Here is a 19,282-nt window from a genome sequence, read left to right on the forward strand (position 1 = left end):
GAAACGCTGTTCTAGTCCAACAGACAAATGGTAGTCCAATTGCTTCTTAAAAACCTCCAGTGTTGGAGCACCCACACCTTCTGGTGGCAAGTGGTTCCACTGATTAATTGTTCTAACTGTCAGGAAATTTGAGGCTCCTTGTCTCACATAGTAAATTGCAAACATTCCATCATTATTCTTTGGTTTGTTGAAATGTGCTAAATTTGCACCTATGCATTCAACATCGTGTTGCTGAAAGAAGGGAGGGAATGGCCCTTACACAGGCCAAACTCACCTGTGCCAGGAAGTACACCTCCTGGGAAGACTCCTGGAATTCCAACACCTGTCAAACATAGAAAAAAGTTGGTACCATTCTTCCTTCCATGACCTTCTCCCACTGGGGCATTATATTTAGTTCAAATGCCTTAGCTAGAAGAATTCTCTGACTCCTTCTTGGAGTCTCCATCTGCTGAGACCATTTTAATGGTCTCAGCAGGTGGCAGCACAAAACTGATCTTAGAAGCTAAGTAGGATCAGCCTTGGTTTGGTTAATACTTTACTTGGATCAAGAACCACCTGCTAATTTGGAACGTTGCCTTGGGAAGCTGAAATAACATCCCAGAAGAACGTAGCAAACTTCTTCAGTAATGCTAAGAGGCTTTATGAGTTAAAAAGTTCTGGGCAAGAATTTTAACTAGGTGAGAGTCAAAGTCATTAGGTCAACTAGTTTCTACTAAGTCAAAAACACTTGCTAAATTGATTTTAGCTTTCTTTCTTGAACACTTTCATTTTTGTTTATCTGTTGTACAGAATTATAAACCTTCCAAGCAAGTCCTAAAGCAGTCTTAATAGGCATTTTCTCTTTAAATTATCCATTAGCTAGTTCCTCTCTTTCTCTCTAAGATAGCAGGTCAAGACCATTTATGACAATTTTTGTGCAGGGGCTTCAATTTCCAGAATTCTCAGTGTTTGTGCTACTTAGGAATTCTGCAAAATGTAAACACATCTGGAGAGCATCAAATCAATGAAGGCTGATGTTAAATTTATTTATGCATTTAATCAACTTGAATATCTAGATGAACAATAACAGTAAAAAAGATGTAAAAACATCTGATGATCACTGAGACCAAGCCCAATTACACCCAATAACATCTCATCTACCTGCCTTGCCCTCCATGTCCTGGAGCACCTCCAGGTCTTCAGCACTTTCCCTAAGGTCAGCATTGCAATAGAATGGGTCCCATTAGCTGACATTCTTTAATTGAGGGAACCCAAACTGTTTCCTCTTGGATCAAATGGGATGGGTAGAAACATTGGGGAAGATAGCTGTGCAAATACAGTAACCTGTTTCCATGTCTTGAAGTCATCTATAGGTGACAATAAGCACCTTGAATTGATCCAAACACTGGGAGTCAATACAGGTTGTGGAGTAGAGGTGTAGCATGAATATACCGAAATGTGCTCCTAACAGTTCACGTTGCTGCATTCTGAAACATTTGTATTGTGGTAATTCAATTGGGAGATAACTGTGAAAGTGATTTTGAGCAGTGCCTCCTGGCCCAGGAAAGCAACAAGTGGCATACAAATAAAGTTGTACAAAACCTTTCCTTGCCAAGGTTGTTATCTGCTCTTCAAGCAGGAGATCCAAGAGAACTCCAGATTGCATTGCAGTTCCGTTTGGAGTAGTGCAACCCCATGCAGAAGTAAAAATAGAAAAATACCAGAGCCAGAGGCCCTAAAATGTGACTAGGGGGGCCTTCGCCCAGGTTCGCCTGGTGCTCCAGTTGCGGCCCTATCTAGACCGGGATGCCTTGCGTACAGTCACTCACGCGCTCGTGACCTCTCGTTTGGACTACTGCAACGCTCTCTACATGGGGCTGCCCTTGAGGACCACTTGGAGGCTCCAAGTGGTACAGAATGCAGCCGCGAGAGTTGTGTTGGGAGTTTCCCGATACTCCCATGTTACACCCCTGCTCCGTGAGCTGCATTGGCTCCCAGTTGTCTTCCGGGTGAGATTCAAGGTGCTGGTAATGACCTACAAAGCCCTACATGGCATGGGTCCGGAATACCTCAGGGAGCACCTGCGGCCGGCATCAACTTCACTCCGCCCAGTGCGCTCCCACAGAGAGGGCCTCCTCAGGGTGCCACCGGTCAAATAATGTCGACTGGTGGCCCCCAGGGGGAGGGTGTTCTCTGTGGGTGCGCCGGATTTATGGAACCATCTTCCGGTTGAGCTCCAGATGGCGCCTGACCTTCGCTCCTTCCAGTGCGATCTAAAGACCTACCTGTTCGAACAAGCCGGCCTGGCCTGATGGGTGATGGGTTTGGGTTTTATTGTTTTTATGTATTTTAACTTATTGTTATAGTTTTGGGGCATCTTGTTTAATCTTTTTTAACTTTTGTATTCTTGTTTTTTAACATGTATTGCCCTGTTCACCGCCCCGAGTCCTTTGAGAGAAGGGCGGTATACAAATATAATAAAATAAAATAATAAATAAAATAAATAAAACCCAAACCACTCAGACTTATTAGATTGGGCAGACGCTTAAATTGCACAATACCCTTGGCATGAGTCCGGAATACCTTGGGGACCACCTGCTGCCGGCGTCGACTCCCCTCCGCCCTGTGCGTGCCCACAGAGAGGGCCTCCTCAGGGTGCCTCCGGTCAGAGAATGCCGGCTGGTGGCCCCCAGGGGGAGGGCCTTCTCTGTGGGCGCCCCGGCTCTGTGGAATCAACTGCCGGTTGAGCTCCGGATGGCACCGGATCTCCGCTCCTTCCGGCGCAGGTTAAAGACCCATTTATTCGAACAAGCTGGCCTGGCCTGATGGGGAGTTAACTTAGGGTTTTAATATTTGTATATTCTTACTGTTTTATTTTGGGCAATAATTTAATTCTTTTTTAACTTTTGTACTTTTGTATTTTTATTATATGCCCTGTTCACCGCCCTGAGTCCTTCGGGAGAAGGGTGGTATAAAAATTTAATAAACTTAAACTTAAACTTAAACCCTTAATCAAGTCAGTTCATGACTGAGTAATTTTACTGTGCCTTGATATGTTTGAGATGACCCAGTCTATTTAGCTAGTTTATAGCTCAGTATATTATGCAAACCCTAGAAAATGGTTAAATTCAGGTTAAATATATAGTAGTAGGAAGCCAGCTACTTAGCAACAAGGGCCACAAAACTGAGTGAGACCACCTTTTAACCAAGTACCAGTCAGTTCATACTATTCAAGAGGATTGTTTCTGATCCACTGAAGATTGTTGATTGTTGATTGCTGTTCTATTTAGAATTTGTCCTTTTGACCTCTTTTTACTATTTTTGATGGGGGAAAAAGATTCTGCCCAAAAAACCTCACATGTAAAAAAAAAAGAAGGATAAATCAAGATATCCTTAATGGTATCGTTTTACACCAAAGCACTATTCTGTTATTTTCATAACGATGTGAGTTTCTTCTGTCTGTTGGAAATGACCATTAGCTTCCCTCATGGACATGGGGTGGAAGTAATGTTTTAAATGAAAGAAAAAATGTTGTTTGTCTAGGTGGATAATCACAGTGATTATCCACCTAATCCTATAAGTCAGAGAGGAAAAGATGAACCTAAGCTATGCCTTCGGTTTTCATAGCCCACTTAGTCTCCCAGCTAATTAATGTGTAATTAAAATTCTGAACACTCATCCTTATTTGAGCTGAAGTTTCTTGGAGCAACTGGTGACCTACCAGGGATTTTCCCAGGTTTGGCTCCAGTACCAGCACCTGTGGGAGCAAAACAGACCAGTTGATGTAGTGCAAAAGCCTTAGTCCAGCATAAATATTTGTCCATTTTTTTTGCTCTGGTCCAAAAAACAGATTCAAAAAGGATGTATTGTTAAGCAGTAGTGTAAAGGTGCTTTCTGTTGGATCATGCAATCTTTGTGAGATTGTGCAAGTCAAAATCAGCAAATGTATTTCAAGAGTTAGATTGTTGTTGTTGCTAGTTGCAAAGTCATGTCCGACCCTTTGCAACTAACTCCATCCAGCCACCTCATTCTCTGTCGTCCCCATGTTCTCTTGCCCTCAACCTTTCCCAGCATTAGGCTCTTCTCCAGTGAGTCCTTCCTTCTCATTAGGTTGCCAAAGTATTTGAGTTTCAAATTCAGGATCTGGCCTTCTAAAGAGCAGTCAGGGTTAATCTCCTCTAGGACTGACCGGTTTGATCGCCTTGCAGTCCGGGGGAAAGAGTTAGATAGAAAGGACTAATTTATTTTGGACCAAACAAATTAAAACATGGTGGGCTAGAGAGCAGAATTTAACAGGCCATGATTTCAATGGGCAATTTTATTTCATTTTATTTCTTTATTAAATTTAGATACTGCCCATGTCATTCTGAAAAGTGACCTTTGATGCTTACAGTTAAATCATAAATATTAAAACATTAAATACAAAACTAAATACAAAGCAAAAAGGGCAAAATTAATATGCTTCTCGGTTAATCCACCAACCAGTTCCAATGAAGAATGGCTCCCCAATGCTATTGTTCTTTTATTATTAAACTCCTAAGATGAGTTTACAATAAAAAATAATTGCAGTTTGCATAAACCTATTAAACAACTTTGTGCTTGGTCATCTGCCAGACAGGGAGGAACAAGAGATGAAAATTGCAATCCTTGCGACATGCATTTACATCCAAGGTTAAGCCAAAAGTTTGAAAGGTCAGACTCTGCACCATGACATAGCAAATCACTTTTCAATTTTTATTTTTATTTTGGTCCTTAAAGTCTGTAGCGGATGCCTGTCTCTTTGTGGAGTTTAAATGAGCAACTGCTCCAATCAGTGTTATGAGAGAACTTTGTGGACAGCTCAGCATATATACCAACTACAGTAATAGGATATCGCTGTCATCTTATTACTCTTCATTCAAGGGGAAACATTTACGGTTGGATTGGGTTTCATGTCTCAAAAGTTTAAAAGTGATTCTCCCCTCGTCAGAGTATGCTTAAGCCACTTCCTTTCGCTCAATAATCAGTTTGGCATTTGCAAATCATACTGTCGGTTGTGTGAATTTAGCTTGTTTATGATGCCAAGTGTTCTGTGAATTCAAAACAATGCAAAACATGTTATATAAATACAACCAAGGCATCAGGAATGCATTCTATTCCCAGCTGAACAAATGTAAGGTTGATAGGCTGAGATGGATGGGAAGAATTCAGGAACATGATATGAAGATTGGCATCATGATGGCCTCATCTGTAATCACTGATTATTAGATTTCTGAAATACTTTTTGTTTTTAAAAAAAAGCACTCTAAAAATGGCATATTAACATCACACTGGTGATGCTAATATGCCATATGTCTTCTGTCTATTCACCCCATTGGCAGATGAGAAGTTTCAAAGGAGTCAGCACTTAACATCAATCCAATTGATACCACAGAAAAGCCGCCCATCTCCAATTACAGTACTTCTTTTAAAAGAAGAAGTAATTGGAGATAGATGGCTTTTCTGGGTTATCGTGATTATTTACATATAAAAGCTAGCTTCAAATAACATGCTTAACAAGTCATTTTAAGTCCTAATGGCAGCTTAGATAGCATCTACTTTCATAAGTTCTTTGCTATTTAGTGTGTTTTGTGAAGCCAGACCTTTTGGTTAGCCTATAACTTAATGTATTGTTATATTGTGGAAAGGTCCTTTATTTAAATGGTCATTTTCCCCACATCAGCACAAAATAAAAAAATGGGAAATTCAGTGACTAGGTTTATAGAGGCATCTGTTGGAAACCACCACAAATGCCACAATGTCATTGCACAATGACCCCGAATAATGCAAGTAGATGATGCACACAATACCACTTGCTCTCCTTGCCCATGACCAAGACAGGTATGCGGGGGAATGGAGAATTTTTGTTTCATTGTTTCCACCACACCATAAACTGCTTCTCTAACCTGATAAGCAAAATCGAGAGTCCCTCCAACTTTCTCCTAGTTTGAAACATGTAACTAGAAGAAGTTGACCTTGGATTTACTGAAGAACAGTTCTTATTCAGAGCTAAGATTTTTGGCTACAGAAAGGTTGATAATATAATTACTCCATGTTAATAGACCTACCAGGTAATCCGCCCACACCACCTCCAGGTAGTCCACCGATGCCGCCTCCAGGTAGACCGCCTATTCCACCACCAGGTAGTCCACCTACGCCACCACCAGGTAGTCCACCTACGCCGCCTCCAGGTAGTCTGCCTATGCCACCTCCAAGTAATCCACCTGCACCACCACCAAGTCCTGAAGATGATAAAACACATACCTATTGAGGTTTGAGGACTAGTTTGGTGTTGGGATGAAATGGATGATTCCCTTATATCTAGACTTCTTATATCTAAGAGGGGTGATATAGTTTAGAAATAGGAACTATAAATCAATAAAATATAAATATAAATAAAATAAAAAATGTATTTTGGATGACAGAAAATAGAATTTGCTGCTCCTGCAGGAGCACTCTTCTCACTGTTTGCCCACTCACACAAAGACAAAGAAGAGTTATGTGAGAAGGGACAAAGAAAAAAATGAAAAATCAAGTTGTAGGGCATTATTTGAAGGACATCAAGATCGTTAGAAGTAAAAGGGAGGAATATAAAGTTGGTTTATTTGATCAAGGCTAAAATAGATATGCTGTATGTGGACCTTTAATGGAATTTTGCTGGCATCAGGATTGAAATGATGAGGTTTTAATGGATTTGTTTATAGATAAGAAATGGGATATGGGAAGAAGAGATCATTTGTTGTATTTTAAGAGAAGGTGATAAGTTATTAAAATTGTTTATACATGTTAGTCAGTTCTTTATATATTTTTTCTTTTAATTGTATGGTAATTTTTCTTTCCTTTTTATTTCTCTTTCTAGATTTACCTTTACTGCATCTTCTATTTTTTTGTATTAGTTTTTTATTATAAATTATCATCTTTAATAAAATAATTTATTAAAAACAAGAATAAGAGGAGGAGGAGAAGGAAGAGGAAGAGGAGGAAGGAGGAGGAGGAGAAGAAGAGGAAGAGGAAGAGGAAGAAGAAGAGGAAGAAGAAGAGACACCATTCATGGAGACCAATCATAGGAAGTCTCCTCTAAGGGCAGGAAACACAATGCAATGACTTCCATAGAGATAGTCCTTCACTTATGACCATAATGGAGCTTGCCCAGTACAGCTCATGACAGTCATAAAGTGGGTCATCACATGAATGGAGCCAATCACTTTTGTAGCAGTCGCTAAGCAAATGCCACAATTGTTAAGCAAACCCATTATTTACTATGGGGCATTTTTGCTGAAAACTGCAAATATACTCTGTTTTTTGGCAAAATTGTCATAATCCTGGTCATGTGACCGCAGGATTTGGCAAGTGGCCATAAGCAGAGGCCAGTTGCCAAGCACCCAAAATGTATTTATGTGACGAGGGGGGAGTTTGGAACCAGATCGAAAGTACCTTCTGGGGGGGGGTCTGTCACAACTTCAACCAGTTGCTAAGTGACTGTTCATAAATTGAGGATTAATTATATCAGGAATCACTAAGAGTTACTTACCATCTATAAGCCAAGATGGGCAAAAAGCAAGTAAAGGGATGACCTTATAAGAACGAGAGAGTGATATAGGACTTGGCATCAAGTACCAAGAAAGCCAGTAAAGGCAAAGAGGAGTTGAATAGACCTTCACTTCATCCATGATTTTTATCCAAATGGCAAGATGGAATAGAATCAGAATACTGTACATGAGGTCAACTGGTAACAGCAACTTTGACTCACCGGCTTTAGCGGCGGCTTTATAGGCTGCAGCTACAGATCCAGCAGGATAGATACCTCCTGGATATAGGCCACCTGTAAAAAAATGCACCATTCATTTCTGATGGAAACAATTGGGTGTCATTTGTTAAATGGGAAGCCACAGTTGAGTTGCAATGCTATATAAGCTATGCATTATTTAACTGGAGCTTACTGAATAAACCCACAATGGCTAAATTCCTATCACAAGTTAAACCCAAAATAATTGCACTGTGTCTTGACAAAATACACAAACACAGACTTGAGTACAGGCAGTCCTCGATTTACGACCACAATTGAGCCCAAAATTTCTGTTATTAAGTGACTCATTTGTTAAGTGAGTTTTGTCTCATTTTACGACCTTTCTTGCCCTAGTTGTTAAGTGAATTATTGCAGTGGATAAGTTAATAACCCACTTAAGGGACTCCGTTGACTTTGCTTGTCAAAAGTTTGAAAAAGGGGATCACATGACCTGGGACACAGCAACGGTCATAAATATGAACCAGTTGCCAAGTGTCTGAAATTTGGTCACATAATCATGGGGATGCTGCAAAGGTTGTAACTGTGAAAAATGGTTATGTTACATTTTTATTGTCGTTGTAACTTTGGTCACTGAATGAACTGTTATAAGTTGAGGACTACCTGTATGCAGTATCTTCTTTGTGCCCTATTGTGAACAATTCACACAACTAATACAATATGACAGGGAGAGACAAATCCTCAATGGTCTTCTCAGAAGTAACATAAAATTTTCCCGGAATCCAGCAATAAAATGCCAGAAGCTACAAAAAAATGCTGAAAATAGCCTGTCACATGACCACAGGTCAGTGCTGCAACTGGTTGTAAAGGTGAGTGCGTTGTTAAGGGTGATGATGGCACATTTTACAACAGCGAGAAGTACTTTATAGGCTATAAAGCACATGTTCCAGGCACACTATAATTTTAAACAGTTGTTAAGCAACTAGTCATAAGCTGAGAACTACCTGTAAAGGAGTTTTCATCTGCTCTGCATTAAAACTACCTCATGTAATGATAATACAGCCCTCAAAAGGGTAATTTTGAAGTGCGGGTACCATATATATACATTATATATAATACTAGACATTCTGTGACCAGTTGGGTCATCGTTTCAAAGATATTTCCTTACCAGATTCCTCTATGCCTTCAGTAATGGCAGAGCTTCTAATGTAGTTGAAAAATTCTTAAAAATTCAGGGCGATATTCAAAGATGTATTTGCTTTGAAAATAGCCCATGTTGAACTGTATAGTTTAGTCAAACATCAGCAGCTGAGCACAAAAGATGTTTTATGATGTTTCGTATTATAAAATGTTTTATCATTTTTATGTCATGTTTTGTAAAATTTGCCCAAATTTCAATTCCATGGCAGTCATGGGTCCCAGGTCCTGGGCACTTTCTGTAAGTTAGTTATTTGAGGTACTTTGGTTAAAAACACTTTGTCCTGTGATGTACCATTTCATCTAGTTAAAGGTTATGGGAACTGTAGGTAATATAATACAATATAATGCATATGTACATATAAACAATATACTATATACAGTATATTATATGCAGTTTGTGGTATATCAATAGAATTTTACACAAAATAAATTAATTCCCCACAATATTGTTCTTTTGATAGACGCCGGCTGTTGAAGGAGAAGAACCCTACTGGAATCTACAGAAGCTGGAAATTCTGGAAGTTGTAATCACAATACACTTACAGATTGTGGTAGGTGAAGATAGATAAAAATCTCTTTCATAGTGGTTTGACTCCGGTAGAATTCATATCTGTGTCTTTTCTTGCAACACAATAAAATCAATTTGTTTTTGCCTTTTTTTAGAATAGGTTTTCAACTTCCTGATTTAATCTACAGCCCTGTTGATTTCTGCTTAGCTGTTTGAGTTCAGCTACAGTTGACCTAGATGCCACCTGGTTTGATGCAGGCTGAGCAACCTTCTGCCTTGAGGTGAAGCCTAGTTAGTTGAGACAATGACTCACCTGCTCCTCCAGGTCCACCTCCAATGCCAGTTCCTATGAAAGAACATCAAAAAGAGAAGCAATTTTTCCAGATAAATTGTGTACCCAGAAATGTGACATTTCTTGTGAGTTAATTAGATAGATTTTCATTTTGTAATGTCAGTTTAGAAGGAAGAATATAATTTAAGGGGTTTCCCCCCAGCAGATTGGCTATATGGTGAAGGGGGAATAGGGAGGCAACAGTTTCTGCATTCATAAAACAATGGAATGAATACAGTACTGCATAATAGGACTTAGCTCAGGTTTGCAAACTGCCTAGTTCCCTATGATGAACCAGAGTTGTGCAGAGAAAAACCCAAGGACTAATTCTGATGACTAGGTGCATGCAAAATAAATAGGCAAGCAGACATTGTTCCTGGTTTGGTGTTAGGTAAGCAGGACTGACTTGCATTCACATCCATCTGACAGCCCTGCAAGGCTCCAATTGGCCAATTACTTTGGTTGCCAGAGAGAATAGAGCCTTCCCTGGGAATTATTTTTTTTCCAATGGGGAGAATATCAACTTAATCTGTAAGGCTTTTACAAGATTGATATTGTCACATACTCTCAACAAAATCTCAAGAGGGCAGCTGCACTAAACACAGTTCCCAACTGGCAGCTCCCTTGGCAGTAGGTCTTAGAACATCATCAGAGTTGGAAAGGACATTGGAGGTCTTCAAGTCCAACCCTCTGCCAGTGGCGTAGCGTGGGGGGTGCAGGGGGGGCCGGCCGCACCGGGCGCAACATCTGGGGGGGGCGCGCTCAGCGACGAATTCCTAATTTGCATTAAGAGATGCAGATTGGCACACGCAACTTTCCTTTTCAATCTGGATCCTAGTTTTTGGTCTTGGGGCTTTGCATGAAGGGTGACGGTCCTTTGCTGTTCCCGCTTGGAGCACTTTAGCATTGCTCGGCGGCGCCCCAGTCGCCCCCTCCCCGCAGCACTTCAGCGGAGGAGTTAAGCGCAGAGTTTTTGCACCTAGAGAGGAGAAAGGGGGGCTGGGAATCCAGCTTCCTGCCCCTCCATCTCCCCTTCCTGGTCTCTCGACGCCTCTTACGCCAGGGCTGCGGAGGTTCCCCTGGGGGGGGAGGGGCGCCAGGTGGGTAAGGAGGCTCCAAGAGGGGGAGGGCAATCAGGAGGGGGGAATCCCCGGGGGGGAAGGGGAGGAGGGATTCCTGTGGCGGGGGAGGGGCGCCAGGTGGGCAAGGACGCCGCGAGAGGGGGAGGGAATAGGAGGGGCGGGAAGGGGAGGAGGGATTCCTGGGAGAGCCAGGTGGGTTTCCCCCAGTTGCGCCCCCTCCCCTTCCGAGTCTCCGCCTTTCCTCGCGAGTTTTTCTGCTCCGTGGGAAGCGCTGCGCCTTCGCTTCTCCTCCTCCTGGGTTGCGGCTTCCACGAACGGCTCTCTGATCCCCTTCAGATCCTTCCCCCAAGACCCCCTCCTGCCCCGCAGCCCCACCTCTTGGCGCAGCCCGGCTCCCCGCCTGGGAGATCCTGGTGTTTCCCGGAAGGTTGGGCATCCCCGTTCCCATGTTCGGAGGAAATAAAATAATTTTAGGTCAAGTGACAGGTCTGGGAGCTCTAATTGCCTCCACTTCTCTGAGATCGTTCTCAAAACAACTCAAATGCAACTGATTGATGTTGAAAGGACAGTGGGAGATCCAGGGAAGAAAGGAGGAATTTGTTTTATGACTTTTACAAGCAAAATGTTAGAACTGGATTTCCCACTTCTGTACCCACATGGCTTTTCAGTACCGTATTCTCTTGGAGGAAAAAATAAACCCAGGAGTTTCTCTTGTTGACTATCAGAGTGGGGCAGTTGAGAGATACAGAAATGAGCAGGCACTGTGTAACTTACTGTAAATAAGAACCTGTTTGAGGCTTTATAGAAGTAAAATAGAATATAGATTATTAACAAAGTGCTTTGACATTTTAACTTTGCTGTTGGTTCACTTATTAACTACTTTGCCTCTCTATCTACCAAGTAGATTAAGGTCAAATTGGTTGTAAATAGAAGTAGAACTTCATAAATTTTGGGCCTACTTCGTAAGGGAAGGAAAGTAATATTGCTCCAATATATTTATTAATATTCAAGTGGAGGGGAATAATATATGTAAATCTGGTTTTGTCTTATTGATGCACATATTTTCCTTCTATTTGAATATTCTGTATATCCTCCGCTGCGCCGCCCGCCTCCTGGCACGGCCTCGGGTCCCGGCGCTTCTGCCGCACGTGAGGGAGGGGATGCCAGACCTTCCCCCTTTTCCCGGGGGAGGCGTGGGTGGGGGGGTGCGGCGGACGCCCAGGATGCGGGGCTCCCTGCGGCAGACTCGAGTGCTAAAATCCACAGGTTAGGGGGCACAAATTACTTGCCTTGCCCCGGGTACTGACAACCCACGCTACGCCACTGCCCTCTGCTCAAGCAGGAGACCCTTTATTGTTTCAGACAAATGGTTGTCCAGTCTCTTCTTAAAAGCCTCCAGTGATGGAGTATCCACAACTTCTGAAGGCAAGCTGTTCCATTGGTTTATTCTCACTGTCAGGAAATTTCTCCTCACTTCTAGTTGGTTCTCTCCTGGTTAGTTTCCACCCATTGTTTCTTGTCCTGCCTTCTGGTGCTTTGGAAAATAGGTTGATTCCCTCTTCTTTCTGGCAACCCTTGAGATATTGGAACACTGCTATCATGTCACCCCTAGTCTTTCTTTTCACCAGACTAGACATACCCAATTCCTGCCACAGTTCTTCATATGTTTTAGCCTCCAACCCCCTAATCATCTTTGTTGCTCTTCTCTGCGCTCTTTCCAAAATCTCAACATCTTTTTTATATTGTGGTGACCAAAACTGGATGTATGATTTCAAGTGTGGTCTTCTGCTTGTATAAAGCTGAACAGGTAATGCCCTCATGTCCCTTCAGGAAGACCAAGGCCTTTATGGCAGGTTCCTTAGGATGCACACCACTCTGGAAAACCACAGCCTGATGAGGATAGCCCTTGTGTGAGAGAAGCATCTCTGCTGACCTTATCTCAGCAATACTGTAGAAGGAATGCTCGGATAGCAGCAGTTACCCCAGTGACAAACTTTCTTCTCTCACATATAAACATGTGCATTCACATGCAACACATGGATAGAAATCCTTTTTTTAAAAAAACATTTGTCCATTCCAGGAACCACCTGCAACTCTGGAAAATACATTAGGCTGAGGAACTTTGCCTGGGAGTATTTCCATAATACTGTATTTCCACTCCCCCATTTCTTCAAAAGCCAACTTAAAAAATGTCTGCAACCCCCTTTGTGACTGCCCAGTTCACAAGGAGAAGAGCCAAAACTACTACTCTGCCCTGAATTGCCTTAGAATTAGATCCTTAGATACTCTCATCTCCCTTGTATTTACAGTACTGTACAAAAGAATCTGGCAATTTCACTTCTCCTTTTCCTCAGGTTACTGAGGTGAGATACAAAGCAGGAAAACTAGCATTCCTCTTATGAGATCTTTTAGATGGCTGAAACTCAGAGCTTGGAGAAGGGATGAAGCAAGAGCTCCCTCCAATCACAGGGGTACGGAAGTGATTCAGAAGTGGTGCAAACTCTTTATGACAGATTTATTTATTTATTTATTTATTTATTTATTTATTTATTTATTTATTTATTTATTTATTTATTTCCTTGACTATGCCTTCTTCCTCCTATTTTCTCCACAACAACCCTGTGAGGTGGTTTGGCTGAGAGAGAATGCCTGACCCAAGGTCACCTTGTTGGCTTTCTTGCCTAAGGCAGGACTATATGAGTTCTAGTCCTGCCTTAGGCAAGAAAACATGTGTATGTGTCCTGGTTTCTAGCCTGGTGCCTTAACAACTAGACCAAACTGACTCATTTCCAAGCAGACGTCTTATAAGCCAACTAGACAACTGCTGACTTGTGCAGCTTTTTGGAAATGCCACCTAGACAGGCATCACCATTTGATCACTATCTGTCCATTTTAATAGAACTATGGAGTTGGGAAGATGCCCAAGGATTACTTAGGTCAACCCGTGCAATTTGTAGGAAAATTAATTTAACCATCTGTGAGAGGTGACTCTCCAGCTTCTTCTCCATGGGTAGATTGTTCCACGATTGTACAGACCTTACCATCAGGAGATTTTTTTTCTTTATATGATATGGTTTTCTTTCCATTTCTTAGATATGCACATTTCACTGTATATCTCCAAATTCTACCCTTATGAGGGAGGAAGAAGAGATCTTCATTTGCTCCACTCTAGGTCGTCGTCGTCGTCATCATCATCATTTTAGCCATTTTCTATCCATTGCAAGATGAAAGCCTTTTCTGCATGTTTCCAACCAATATGGTCCTGAGCTTTCTTTTGGCCCACAGTACTTGCTGATGCCGTTGATCCATCTTGTTTTAGGTCTCTTTCAGGCCTTTCTATCTTGTCTTGCAATGCCAAGCATGTATCTTTCCATGGTTCTGTTCCGCCTTGGCACGGAGAGCCGTTGGTCATGGGAGTGGAGCGCGGCCAGAAAGGTGCTGCCACTTGCCCGCAGTGAAGTGCACGTTCCGGCCCGCTCTATGTATTATTTTTCAAAACAGCATTATTTTATAACAAAACCCAGTAAAGAATCTTGTTCTATTCCACTAGGGACTTACCTGTGCCGCCGAGTCCCCCTAGGCCTCCGATGCCAGCTCCTCCTGCAGAGATCAACAAATTCTCAGGCAGTGCAGAAAGCAAGGATTGTTAACAATTCTTAGTCATTTCAATAAAGCATATAAAACACTAGTCCCAATCTTGATATCATATTAGTTGTTTTTTCCCCCAGGCAGGAGTTCTGAGCCAAGTATATTCATATCTATATTGTGCACTTGCCACTTAGGGGAGTTTGACAAAGCACTCTGAAGAATGCTTTTTTAATGAAATGGGCATACATAGATTCATTTAGCCACTAATAACATCCCTAATTTTGTGAAGAAAAGAAATAGCACAAGTGGGTAATAACTAAGGCAAGGAAGGAAATGAACTTGCAGATGGTTTTTGGATAAAACGATAAGTGGAAACAAATTGCCAATGAAAGCAAAATAAGATCACACAGTGATTTTCATTTTTTAACGTTCCCCAATAATATTTTCAAACTCTCCTAAGCAAAGAAATAAGAAGACAGAATCTGTCTGGATAGAAGATTCCACACCCCCACCCCATGTGAAATACCAATGTTGTTATGAAGAGCAAAAGAAAAAAGAAAAATCAACCTATTTTATAAATGCATATTTGGTGCTAAGTGAAGATTTTAATCTATCTATGAAATAACCCCTATATTCTAAGGTGGATATGGAAAAAGGCATCCCTGAAACATTGCAGAATGCCACAATTTAAAGTGGATCCATCTAGATCAGTGTTTCTCAACCTTGGCAGCTTTCAGATGTGTGGACTTCAACTCCCAGAATTCCCTAGCAAGTGATGTTAGCTCAAGAACTCTGGGAGCTGAAGTCCACGCATCAGAAAGCTGCCAAGGCTGAGAAACATTGATCAAGAGGATAGACCGGGGGTCAGCAACCTAAAACAGTGAAAGAGCCACTCAGAACCGGTTCCCTCACAAAAGGAAAAACTGGGAGCCGCAAAAAATGTGTGCGCATGCACGTACATGCGCGTATGCGCAGAACAGGGTTTGACTGAAGAGTGGAGCCAAGGTGAGATATGCACCTACCCTGCATATTTGAATTGATTGGTTGAACTTTTTTAGTTCCACTTTTTTTTTTGGACTGCACATGGCAGAGGACTGGGAGCCGCAGAAGACAGCTGAAAGAGCTGCATGCGGCTCCGGAGCCGCGGGTTGCAGACCTGTGGGATAGACCATGCCCTCTGAAAGCACCAGTCCCCACACTGAGCTACGTGATGTATTGAGTGCTCAGTGGGGGGAAAAGAGTCTTTTATAATACTGGAAAATGCTTGAGATATTATAATTTGTTTTGGTATCAGCCGCAACATGTAGAAATATACTATTCTAAAATTTCCATCCAGTTTTCTTGTAGTAGGAAACTAAGAAAAATAGTTGCATTAATCATGTTATAGGTATAAGACACTCATGCAAATTAACATTTCCCCCATTCATAGGGAAGAAAAAACTCTGAATATTCCATTCTCACCGCCCTCAAATAATGTTATTATGCAGAATAATAACATTCTCCCTGGCTGCTTCTTTTCTAGCCTAAGGTTTGAGTTTGATTGAAATTAGTATCATGAGCAGGCACACACAACGCATCATTAATGTTGCACAACCATAGCATCTCTAACACTTAGTTGGGAGGGTGCTAATTCTTACCTGGGTAATACCCTGCTCCTGGAACTCCTGCTCCAGCACCTGGAACCCCTGTCAATAAAATAATAGAGAGAAAAAACTCATTTTTGGATTGCATGGAGAACAAAGATGGAAACCAGTCTAGTCATGTTCCTTAAGTTCATTTCAGTTACCAACCAAAAGATTAAACAGCTTTGGGACAAAGGCTGCCTGCCTTCCCCTTTCCTGCGGGCTGCTTTCTCCCTGCCTTTTCCTTGTTCATGGGTGTTGACAGAGAAGGGGCAAAAAAGTCAAGATGGTGATTGCAAATAAGTAATCAAAGGCCCAGAATTCAAGATGGTGGCCACAACCATGCAGCTGAAGCCTTGCTCTTTTTAAAATGTATTGTCATGTGCCATCTATCCTTTCCTGGCCATGATAAGGTAAATGAATTTGGTGTCTTTATTCAACCACAGCTTTACAATGCTCTTGTATGGAGCAGAAATTTGGGATCTTTATTCAACCACAGCTTTACAATGCTCTTGTATGGAGCAGAAATTTGGGATAAGGTAAATGAATGGGTTGGATTCACTCAACATGCTAAGCCACTAAACAGAACAAAACAAAACAACAATCTATTCTTGTTGTACACTACCCAGAGGACACTTATATACAAAGTGAGCAGCTATGTACAATTGACAAGTAAAAAAAAACACCCCAAACAAGATGAAAATGAAGCAAGTTTATTAGGTCTTATAAATGCCATTTATAAGTTTATTAGGTCTTATAAATGCCATTTAACTTAAAGCCTTGTGCAAACATAACTAGTAAATTCAATAGGATTAAGACGAATATTTTAATTTATAAACACACACACATATTCACGCATGTAATCTCATCCTTCATTCAAAACCAATATAAAACTGTTACCAAAGTCACCTGCTTAATGGCAGAAATGCAGATGGCATAAATGATGTTTCAATTTCAAGAATCGTAAATGTATGATCATCATTTAAATCAGGGGTCTTCAAACTTGGCCCTTTTATGACTTGTGGACTTCAACTCCCAGAATTCCTCAGCCAGGCACGCTGGCTGAGGAATTCTGGGAGTTGAAGTCCACAAGTCATAAAAGGGCCAAGTTTGAAGACCCCTGATTTAAATACATCCCCATATGCACACATAAATTCAACACTTGTTATTCAACTCTAAGGATTGGTGTTAATTCTTTCCAATAAAATGTCAGCTTCTTTTAGCCACCTGTGCTCTTTGCAAGGCAGAACCTAATACAATCCATGCTTGTTACCACATGTTCTCCAGCCTCTCCTTTCTCTTACTGACACTGTGACCTTATGGCTTCTTTCCCCTTAAATAAACACTTGTGTTTGTGTGTTTGAATGCAGCATATTCAAACAATGGGCTGACGTCTTTCAACCAAGAGAATGCCATAATGGCAGAAGCAGCTTTTATGGTCAAAGAACAATTAGTGTGTGTTTAGGTGTGCAGGCACACATTAGAACTACGCAAATATTCAGATGATGACTAGATGCAGCAAACACATGCTTTAAATTCTTTTTGCCACCATCTACTGGGACTTTCAGATGTTTCCAGCTCAGCTTCAGTAGCCTTCACACACACACAAGGGAGCAGATTTTTATGGGGAAGGGGGGAAAAAGAAAGGCTCAGCAGAAAATGTAATCATTAATAGGAATTGGGTTGACTAAAGGCAGCGTTTTCATTCAACTCAGCATTACACAACTTCAAGCCCAGAATATTTTTCTGGTGCCCAATGCAGCTTCAGGAAATATGAAGTAAGTATATGATTCCAAGCACATGCAGAGTGCATTTGTCTTCTAAGCATAAAACCAGAGGCATGCATCAAATTATAAATGTAACTTCAGAACCACTGGCACTTCACATTCTGCAAATGAGAAAAGCCAATTTCTGGAACTGTTAAAGCAGAGTAGGGGGGAAGATGTTATTTGGGGGTTAGAAACACATCTGAATGCAGCCAAAGAGTAACATCCTTGTTTCCGTGATAGGACAGGGCTAGCGGGACACAGAAAGCTTGTGCAGAGAATCCCAAAGATGCTTTTTCAAAAGGCAACTAGTCTTTGTTTTTCTTTGAAGATGTTTCGCTTCTCATCGAAGAAGCTTCTTCAGTTCTGGCTGAATGGTGGCGGATGGATAAGAGCCTTGGTGGAGCAGTGGGCTAATGCCTCCTTAAGTAACACCAGCTGCCTGCAATTATTGCAGGTTCGCATTCCACCAGGCTCAAGGTTGACTCAGCCTTCCATCCTTCCGAGGTAGGTAAAATGAGGACCCAGATTGTTGGGGCAATAAGCTGACTTTGTAATAATGCCGCTTGGGGTGTGTGTGTGAAAGCCCTAACAAACAGGCATATACATAGAATGAAGGCTACTGCTAAGCTTGTAAGCCACCCTGAGTCTTCGGAGAAGGGCGGGATATAAATGTAATAAAAATAAAAATAAATAAATAAAAAGAAGCTTCTTTAGTGAGAAGCGAAATGTCTTCAAGGAACAACAAAGTCCTGTTGCTTTCTGAAAAAGCACCTTTAAGACAACCATGAGCTGGATGACGGAGAACCTCCATAGACACCTATGCAGAGAAATTCTTCTGACACCCCACAGCGACAAAAAGGATAGGCACATCACTCCCTTTCTCACATCAAAGGGTGTCCCATATTTGCCACCACCACTTATATTACATATTACTAGAAAGTCTCCTCCATCGGACACAGAAGACATTTATTTACTCATGTCCTTGACAGAGTGTTAGTCAACTGTAGCTAACAGTTACAGAGCAACAATTGCTGAGAATCTTTAAAAATTTTTTTATCTAATCCAGATCTAGTTACTTACAGCACAGCAATGACTCAGCCACATTTGCTCTCTTGATAAGTGGTTATGGCAAGTTTCCTCAAACCTGCCATCCTCCCGCTGTCTTGGGTTACAAAGCACTTTACTTCCAACCAGTGTGGCCAATGGCTGGGTTGATAGGAGCTACAATCCAGCACATCTGGACAATGTCAGGATGGGGAAGACTGGCTCCTAGAATGAGACTGAGGGACAAGAAAGGAAACTAGCACAGCGCACTAACATTTAACATCTACGCATGTGCATCGAAAGCCATGTGGAAGACAAGCTGAATATCCTCACAAGACAAAACAGAAACTATGCTTTATCCAGGGGCAGTTGGAGAAATTTGATTGTAGGCAGTTCC

The 19,282-nt window shown here is 41.6% G+C and overlaps 1 protein-coding gene across 2 annotated transcripts in view; it reads right to left on the reverse strand.

The window, feature by feature from the left end:
• Positions 1-19,282, reverse strand: part of ELN (elastin) — a 92,422-nt gene that overhangs the window by 36,958 nt on the left and 36,182 nt on the right. The window contains exons 2-8 of one of the 2 annotated variants that reach the window (XM_083376457.1): positions 16,088-16,135; positions 14,421-14,462; positions 9,763-9,795; positions 7,748-7,819; positions 6,066-6,239; positions 3,701-3,736; positions 275-322 (exon numbers count right to left, since the gene is read on the reverse strand). In XM_083376457.1, the coding sequence (XP_083232583.1) occupies positions 275-322; positions 3,701-3,736; positions 6,066-6,239; positions 7,748-7,819; positions 9,763-9,795; positions 14,421-14,462; positions 16,088-16,135 (453 nt within the window). The remainder of the gene's footprint in view (positions 1-274; positions 323-3,700; positions 3,737-6,065; positions 6,240-7,747; positions 7,820-9,762; positions 9,796-14,420; positions 14,463-16,087; positions 16,136-19,282) is intronic. The other variant, XM_083376458.1, reaches the window with a different exon arrangement.

The sequence above is a fragment of the Vipera ursinii genome (genome assembly GCF_947247035.1).
Source record: "Vipera ursinii genome assembly, chromosome: 1".
Lineage (NCBI taxonomy): Eukaryota > Metazoa > Chordata > Lepidosauria > Squamata > Viperidae > Vipera > Vipera ursinii.